Source organism: Salvelinus namaycush, chromosome 23, assembly GCF_016432855.1.
Source record: "Salvelinus namaycush isolate Seneca chromosome 23, SaNama_1.0, whole genome shotgun sequence".
Classification (NCBI taxonomy): domain Eukaryota; kingdom Metazoa; phylum Chordata; class Actinopteri; order Salmoniformes; family Salmonidae; genus Salvelinus; species Salvelinus namaycush.
The window spans coordinates 20,255,234-20,264,430 of NC_052329.1; the positions used below are offsets into that span (position 1 = coordinate 20,255,234).

Genomic DNA, 9,197 nt, shown 5'->3' on the forward strand with positions numbered 1-9,197 from the left:
CGCAGATCTTATTTTCGGTGTTTATATAAAAAAAAACTGCATTGTTTTCCCCATAGGCTTTGTCCAACGAACCATTGCGGAATTAGTGTCTACAAAAAGACGCCATTACTAGGCCTATGGCTCTTTCGGGATGACGATATGTACTTTGACACTTTTGAGAGTGGACTGCCCTCTTGTGGATTTTCCCAAATAATTTCAAGACAACACTGACATCCTAGCAATAACGTAGACTACGGTAAAATTGCAACATTATATCATTACAGTATCTCGGTATCATCTTCCCGCCTCTACGCGAGGTCATGGGCAGGTCACAGTAACTGGTAGATTTGTGCTTGTATCATAAAGGAGGGAAATGGTATAACCTTTTTTGTAAAGTTGTCATAAAACAGACTTGCAAATAATGATGACAAATACATATTTACCCTCCGAAGTTATAGTGGTAGCCTATAGTAGTACGTCTAAAACAACAAATGTGTATGATGAATTCCAATAAAATAAAGAGCAGTATCATTCAAGACACCAAGTGGCATTTAATTAGAAATAAATATACATTTCTAGATTTTTTTTTAATGGCAATATTAATGCTCAAATTGTTACACAATTATGCCCAAAATAACCCTTGTCTAGAGGTCATATTTTACTCAGACTTTACAGTTACAATTCACATTAACCTATAAAACACTAAAGCTATAATACAACAGGGAGACGTCATTTGAATGTAATTTTAATTTGATTTTGTCCCCTTATACTGAACAAACTTAATATCCTATATCACCACAGTGCTGATCTCAGCCTCAACCCCATGTTCAGGCTCCTCCTCAGGGTACAGTCTGCAGTATTTGTCAACCATGACATCCAGGTCATGCTTAACGTGAGAGTTTATGTGGAGCACAGCCAGACTCTTGCACCTTTGTTTGATAGGTGTGTCACTGAGATAAGTTTGCAGGCGTTTCCTGGATGTCTCAGAGCTGTTGCTGTCCTCCAGCATCAGGACAGGCAAGGTGGTCAGGACCTTCAGGAAGCAGTTGACGTTGGGGAAGAACTTGACGTCTGACAGCTGAAGTGTCTCGTGGATGGTGGAGGGCAGGCGGACCTCCTTGCTCCGGTGCTTCCATTTGATCTTCCAGCAATGCAGCTCAGCGGGCAGCGTGTCTGGGTTGGGGAGGTCCTTGCAGTACACATCTGCATGGTTCTCCTCTGAGGTGTTGAACTTCATCTGGCCCATGATGGCAGGGACCAGGGACAGGCACTTGAGGGCTTTGAGGTTGCTCTGGGAGAAGATGTCATCCACCTCATCGATGACGCCGCGGATCACAGGGACTGTCACGTACTCCTTGAAGTAAGTCTCTGGAGGGATCTCGCCTGCGTCGGCCGAACGGTGCCTCCGGAGGAACAGACGAGGCACCTTCACTGGGATCTCCATGGTACCCGCCAGATTCACAGCCTCCTCAAACCAAAACTCATGGTAGACTTCAATGTTGTCAAAAACTTCATTCAGAGAGTGCAGGACAGCTGTTAGACTGTTGGCAGCGAAAAACACATCAAGGGCTTCCCCTTGCAGGTTTTTGCCAAAGGCTCGTGTGAAAGAAAGAGCGTTTTTCAGGATGACCAAGGTGACAATGAACTCGAAGTCAGCCAGGGTCTCTGCGATCGAGTAGGCGTCCCCAGTTACAGCATCAGGGAACTTGACATTCTCATTGTCCCGAATGCAGTCCATGCACAGCAGGAGGGACTCAAGCAGGTCCACAGTCAGTTCAAACACGTTGTGCTGCTCTGTCCAGTTAGAGCTACAGGCCTCCTTCAGCTCGGCTGCCTTCTCATAATTTTCTTGGTGGTAAACAGAGATGGCCTTCTCCAGCTCAGCCTGCAAAGAGGGAGACTGCTTAAAGAAGACATCAATCTTTCTCAGGGTTGCCATGACAACCTGCACGCTGGGGAAGGGAAGGCTGTTGGCCAGGTGGATATTCAGTGCGCAGGTGGAACAAGGCGTGTGCATTGCCATGGGGTACTTTCCCATCAGTCCGACTGCCACAGCTTTCATCTTAGTGGCGAAGGTGCCGGTGGCTACATGAGCCTGGCCGCGGCAGTCCTCCATTCTCAGCCCCCACCCGTCTGTCACCTGGGTCTCCAGCTTCTCTACCAGTGAGGCCTCGTCCCCCTCGAACGGCAGAAAGTCCAAGAACTCCTCCCTGAGAGCATTGGACTGGTCTACAAACCGCAGGAAGAGAGGCAGGTGTCTCTCCCTAGCAAACTCCACCAGATCCCCTGTGACCAGTGAGAAAAAGCGACTCTCTCTCACCTCCATGAGGACCTCCTCTCTGACAGTGCCCTCGCAGACTTCAAGGAGCTGGCTCTGCTGGGACGCGGAGAGGTACTCCACATTCACTGCTGTGGCCTCAAACCGCCTCCTCAGAGCCTCGTCGCCAGCATTAATGCGGTACTCCAATAGGGCCTGGAAATTACTGGGATCTCTCTCTACTCCTTCTGGGACATTGGTCTCCAATGGGATGTTCTGCTTTCCTAGCATGACAACGATCTCAAAAAGAGACCTCAGGTAATCTCGGAAGTTCTTTTCCTCTGCGGACAGCTTGATTTCCTCCTCAGCGGCATCTTGACCCTCGGTTGCCTCAATGTCTTTCTTTGAGTGGAGCTGTTCAATGGAGGATGCCACTGCAAGGAAACCAAAAAATTAAATTTGATGTTCATGTTCAACAGGTGTATGGATACAACAATACTTTTAAACAAAAACAATGCAACTTACATCTTCTCTCTTTAATTCTCCTTATGTCTTCTTCAGTCTGTTAAAACAATTATTTAAAACATAAGACAATGTTTATTATTAGACAATTTACTATTACATTGAAAAGAGACCTACAGAAATGAAGCCAGTAGTAGTCCACAAAAATGTTCCTTTTTGAAGCAACACTAGTATATAAAGTTCTTGCAAAAAAGAAAAGATATACCAATTCTTTGATCCGCTTGCGATGTCTGCTATGAGGATTTTTGAGGTGGCTTGTTAAATCAAATATGGTTGGAATAGCAGTATCCTTCAGTACTGTTCTGTAAGGGCTCTGAAAAACAATAATGAAGAAAAAACTAGTTATTCAAATACATGAATATCAAAACACAGCTCAAGACCTCTCAAATGTAAGATTATGATCATCTCTACAAAGAGATTGTTCAGTGAGGTAGACATGTTTCAAACAAAGATCTTTGTGGTTTGACACACACTTACTGTTTTACAAACCATAGCCGGGTCAAAGTGTTTGGCACACAGTCTGTAGTGTTTATTGAGTTGGTCTGATGTTTTTGCCTCCAGATCGGCCCGGCGACAGTTCTCAACCCAGAGCCTACATCTGAACAAACCATATTAGGAGGGGTTAGTTGGCTTCTTGTTGATAGGCCTAGTTACCTGAAAACTATTTGTTTTAAATAATCAAGATCCAGACTGAAGATGACGATTAATTGTGTCTCCCGACCCCTCCTGTCTCAGCCTCCAGTATTTATGCTGCAGTCGTTTATGTGTTGGGGGGCTAGGGTCAGTCTGTTATATCTGGAGTATTTCTCCTGTCTTATCCGGTGTCCTGTGTGAATTTAAGTATGCTCTCTCTAATTCTCTCTCTCTTTCTTTCTTTCTCCACAAGGACTTGAGCCCTAGGACTATGCCTCAGGACTACCTGGCCTGATGACTCCTTGCTGTTCCCAGTCCACCTGGCCGTGCTGCTGCTCCAGTTTCAACTGTTCTGCCTGTGGCTATGGAACCCTGACCTGTTCACCAGACATGCTACCTGTCTCAGACCTGCTGTTTTCAACTCTCTAGAGACAGCAGGAGCGGTAGAGATACTCTGAATGGTCGGCTATGAAAAGCCAACTGACATTTACTCCTGAGGTGCTGATCTGTTGCACCCTCGACAACCACTGTGATTATTATTATTTGACCCTGCTAGTCATCTATGAACATTTGAACATCTTGGCCATGTTCTGTTATAATCTCCACCCGGCACAGCCAAAAGAGGACTGGCCACCCCTCATAGCCTGGTTCCTCTCTAGGTTTCTTCCTAGGTTCTGGCTAGGGAGTTTTTCCTAGCCACCGTGCTTCTACACCTGCATTGCTTGCTGTTTGGGGTTTTAGGCTGGGTTTCTGTACAGCACTTTGTGACATCAGCTGATGTAAGAAGGGCTTTATAAATACATTTGAATGTTGAATTGATTATTTTTCTGTGTTAGTGCTGGGGTGGAACAAAAACCAGCATGCCCATTCACTCGCCAAGACCAGAGTTTGAGAACCATTAATTAAATGGTACCTGTATATATTTCCCAATCGTATCACTAGAGGTACGATGGATCAACACCATGAATGCAATGGGGGCTAACTTATCTTTACAGCTCCACACACACCACCTAGCTCGTTACAAGTGTGCAGGCTAACAAGCAGGCTAGCTAGCCATTTTCCATATACTAAAGTTAGCTATGACTAGCGTGCTACTGAACACAACATAGCTATATTTAGCCAGCTATATAATAATTGATTACTCCCCGAGAAAAGTGTGGGTTCATAATGTGATGATCAAACTTTGTAATACCTTTCTGGATCTCTTGGAAATCTGAAAAAAGCCAAATCGGATTGAGTGCTCTTTCTGGTGCAATTTGGAGCCGCGCAAAAATTGGGCATTGTGCATAAACGTGTACTCAATTTCAAATCAATTTAGTATTTATAAATATGTTTTACGTTTAAATAATGTAAATTACACAAGCTAGCTACCTGTTACTTTTAAATTAACCTAAAAAAACGCGCAACAGTGCTAAGCGTGGCCTGGAGGATTCATCAGAGGAGAAAGAGGAAACCGAACTGCTTCCATTCCACAAACAATGTATGTCACGTCACGTGCTCATTGGCGTTCTCTCTACGTACAGATCCAAGATCAGTTCTAACTGACAACAATTCTACATTTACATTGTAAGGGTTAAAAGCAAAACTTACCTCGGATCAGCCTAAAACCCGTGAACAGAGGCTTGCAGATGGCCGCTCTGTCTTCAACGTTACACTAACGATTTGGTAACACTCGAATCAGAGGTGCCCCAAATTGCAAAAAAAGACATGGTTTGTCATGGCAATTGGACATAAAATGCGAAGTATAGTACATTTTAAACCGCTACAGTTCAGAATCATAATACAGCCAATACAGACGTGCTTCGATAAAAGTGTGAATAAATGAAATACATGTGGCAACTCTGTTCTATCTGGCTCGTTGGTCTAGGGGTATGATTCTCGCTTAGGGTGCGAGAGGTCCCGGGTTCAAATCCCGGACGAGCCCTCTTTTTATGTCTGAAATTAAATAAGGTTCAACGTTGTGGATGGAAACATGGTGACTTCTCTATACATTTGCACGAGTTAAAACGATGAAAAATTATACTCGCGGCGTGAAAAGGTTATTGTTAAATCTGTTATATTCTATGTAATTTCACCAAATGAACAATTTTTACGACGTTGTTGCTATGGTACAACATTGAACTATTTCCATCTACCGTTGCTCTCCAAATTTAAAAAGATGGGCTCGTCCGGGATTTGAACCCGGGACCTCTCGCACCCGAAGCGAGAATCATACCCCTAGACCAACGAGCCACGTCATAGAATAAGCTGATCAACATTCTTATCAAGTAAGAAGTTCCAGTTGATTTATCTCTTTTTTATTTTTATTTCTTTATTTCACCTTTATTTAACCAGGTAGGCAAGTTGAGAACACGTTCTCATTTACAATTGCGACCTGGCCAAGATAAAGCAAAGCAGTTCGACACATACAACAACACAGAGTTACACATGGAGTAAAACAAACATACAGTCAATAATACAGTAGAATAATAAGTCTATATACAATGTGAGCAAGTGAGGTGAGATAAGGGAGGTGAAGGCAAAAAAAAAAGGCCATGGTGGCGAAGTAAATACAACATAGCAAGTAAAACACTGGAATGGTTGATTTGCAGTGGAAGAATGTGCAAAGTAGAGATAGAAATAATGGGGTGCAAAGGAGCAAAATAAATAAATAAATAAATACAGTAGGGAAAGAGGTAGTTGTTTGGGCTAAATTATAGATGGGCTATGTACAGGTGCAGTAATCTATGAGCTGCTCTGACAGCTGGTGCTTAAAGCTAGTGGGGGAGATAAGTGTTTCCAGTTTCAGAGATTTTTGTAGTTCGTTCAAGTCATTGGCAGCAGAGAACTGGAAGGAGAGGCGGCCAAAGGAAGAGTTGGTTTTGGGGGTGACCAGAGATATACCTGCTGGAGCGTGTGCTACAGGTGGGTGCTGCTATGGTGACCAGCGAGCTGAGATAAGGGGGGACTTTACCTAGCAGGGTCTTGTAGATGACCTGGAGCCAGTGGGTTTGGCGACGAGTATGAAGCGAGGGCCAGCCAACGAGAGTGTACAGGTCACAGTGGTGGGTAGTATATGGGGCTTTGGTGACAAAACGGATGGCACTGTGATAGACTGCATCCAATTTATTGAGTAGGGTATTGGAGGCTATTTTGTAAATGACATCACCGAAGTCGAGGATTGGTAGGATGGTCAGTTTTACAAGGGTATGTTTGGCAGCATGAGTGAAAGATGCTTTGTTGCGGAATAGGAAGCCAATTCTAGATTTAACTTTGGATTGGAGATGTTTGATGTGAGTCTGGAAGGAGAGTTTACAGTCTAACCAGACACCTAGGTATTTGTAGTTGTCCACATATTCTAAGTCAGAGCCGTCCAGAGTAGTGATGTTGGACAGGCGGGCAGGTGCAGGCAGCGATCGGTTGAAGAGCATGCATTTAGTTTTACTTGTATTTAAGAGCAATTGGAGGCCACGGAAGGAGAGTTGTATGGCATTGAAGCTCGCCTGGAGGGTAGTTAACACAGTGTCCAAAGAAGGGCCAGAAGTATACAGAATGGTGTCGTCTGCGTAGAGGTGGATCAGAGACTCACCAGCAGCAAGAGCGACATCATTGATGTATACAGAGAAGAGAGTCGGTCCAAGAATTGAACCCTGTGGCACCCCCATAGAGACTGCCAGAGGCCCGGACAACAGACCCTCTGATTTGACACACTGAACTCTATCGGGGGAAGTAGTTGGTGAACCAGGCGAGGCAATCATTTGAGAAACCAAGGCTGTCGAGTCTGCCGATGAGGATGTGGTGATTGATAGAGTCGAAAACCTTGGCCAGGTCAATGAATACGGCTGCACAGTATTGTTTCTTATCGATGGCGGTTAAGATATCATTTAGGACCTTGAGCGTGGCTAAGGTGCACCCATGACCAGCTCTGAAACCAGATTGCATAGCGGAGAAGGTATGGTGGGATTCGAAATGGTCGGCAATCTGTTTGTTGACTTGGCTTCCGAAGACCTTAGAAAGGCAGGGTAGGATAGATATAGGTCTGTACCAGTTTGGGTCAAGTGTCCCCCCCTTTGAAGAGGTTGATGACCGCAGCTGCTTTCCAATCTTTGGGAATCTCAGACGACACGAAAGAGAGGTTGAACAGGCTAGTAATAGAGGTGGCAACAATTTCAGCAGATAATTTTAGAAAGAAAGGGTCCAGATTATCTAGCCCGGCTGATTTGTAGGGGTCCAGATTTTGCAGCTCTTTCAGAACATCAGCTGACTGGATTTGGGAGAAGGAGAAATGGGGAAGGTTTGGGCGAGTAGCTGTGGGGGGTGCAGTGCTGTTGACTGGGGTAGGGGTAGCCAGGTGGAAAGCATGGCCAGCCGTAGAAAAATGCTTATTGAAATTCTCAATTATAGTGGATTTGTCAGTGGTGACAGTGTTTCCTATCTTCAGTGCAGTGGGCAGCTGGGAGGAGATGTTCTTATTCTCCATGGACTTTACAGTGTCCCAGAAATTTTTTGAGTTTGTGTTGCAGGAAGCAAATTTCTGCTTGAAAAAGCTAGCCTTGGCTTTTCTAACTGCCTGTGTATATTGGTTTCTAGCTTCCCTGAAAAGTTGCATATCACGGGGGCTGTTCGATGCTAATGCAGAACGCCATAGGATGTTTTTGTGTTGGTTAAGGGCAGTCAGGTCTGGAGAGAACCAAGGGCTATATCTGTTCCTGGTTCTATATTTCTTGAATGGGGCATGCTTATTTAAGATGGTGAGGAAGGCATTTAAAAAAAGTAACCAGGTATCCTATACTGACTGGATGAGATGAATATCCTTCCAGGATACCCCGGCCAGGTCGATTAGAAAGACCAGCTCGCTGAAGTGTTTCATGGAGCGTTTGACAGTGATAAGTGGAGGTCGTTTGACCGCTGACCCATTACGGATGCAGGCAATGAGGCAGTGATCGCTGAGATCTTGGTTGAAAACAGCAGAGGTGTATTTAGAGAGCAGGTTGGTTAGGATGATATCTATGAGGGTGCCCGTGTTTACGGCTTTGGGGTGGTACCTGGTAGGTTCATTGATAATTTGTGTGAGATTGAGGGCATCAACCTTAGATTGTAGGATGGCTGGGGTGTTAAGCATGTTCCAGTTTAGGTCGCCTAGCAGCACGAGCTCTGAAGATAGATGGGGGGCAATCAGTTCACATATGGTGTCCAGAGCACAGCTGGGGGCAGAGGGTGGTCTATAGCAGGCGGCAACGGTGAGAGACTTGTTTTTAGAAAGGTGGATTTTTAAAAGTAGAAGTTCAAATTGTTTGGGAACAGACCTGGATAGTAGGACAGAACTCTGCAGGCTATCTTTGCAGTAGATTGCAACACGGCCCCCTTTGGCAGTTCTATCTTGTCTGAAAACGTAGTTAGGGATGAAAATGTCCGAATTTTTGGTGGTCTTCCTAAGCCAGGATTCAGACACGGCTAAAACATCCGGGTTGGCAGAGTGTGCTAAAGCAGTGAATAAAACAAACTTAGGGAGGAGGCTTCTAATGTTAACATGCATGAAACCAAGGCTATTACGGTTACAGAAGTCATCAAAAGAGAGCGCCTGGGGAATAGGAGTGGAGCTAGGCACTGCAGGGCCTGGATTCACCTCTACATCACCAGAGCAACAGAGGAGTAGGATAAGGGTACGGCTAAAAGCTATGAAAATTGGTCGTCTAGAACAGAGAGTAAAAGGACGTTTCTGGGGGCGATAAAATAGCTTCAAGGAATAATGTACAGACAAAGGTATGGTAGGATGTGAATACAGTGGAGGTAAACCTAGGTATTGAGTGATGATGAGAGAGATATT

General features: G+C 44.7%; 1 protein-coding gene and 2 non-coding genes across 3 annotated transcripts; 1 reads left to right on the forward strand and 2 right to left on the reverse strand.

Annotated features, from left to right (window-relative positions):
* Positions 1–505: 505 nt before the first annotated feature.
* On the reverse strand, positions 506–4,851 carry LOC120018750 (52 kDa repressor of the inhibitor of the protein kinase-like). The gene is made up of 5 exons (XM_038961956.1): positions 4,584–4,851; positions 3,236–3,356; positions 2,964–3,071; positions 2,762–2,798; positions 506–2,670 (listed from the first exon to the last, which is right to left on the reverse strand). Exons 1-5 carry the CDS (start codon positions 4,670–4,672, stop codon positions 767–769), a joined length of 2,259 nt encoding a protein of 752 aa, XP_038817884.1. The 5' UTR covers positions 4,673–4,851; the 3' UTR covers positions 506–766.
* Positions 4,852–5,243: 392 nt separating this feature from the next.
* trnap-agg lies at positions 5,244–5,315 on the forward strand. Its single transcript has one exon. It is a non-coding gene; the product is annotated as a tRNA-Pro (tRNA).
* Positions 5,316–5,551: 236 nt separating this feature from the next.
* Positions 5,552–5,623, reverse strand: trnap-cgg. The gene has a single exon. It is a non-coding gene; the product is annotated as a tRNA-Pro (tRNA).
* Positions 5,624–9,197: the final 3,574 nt, after the last annotated feature.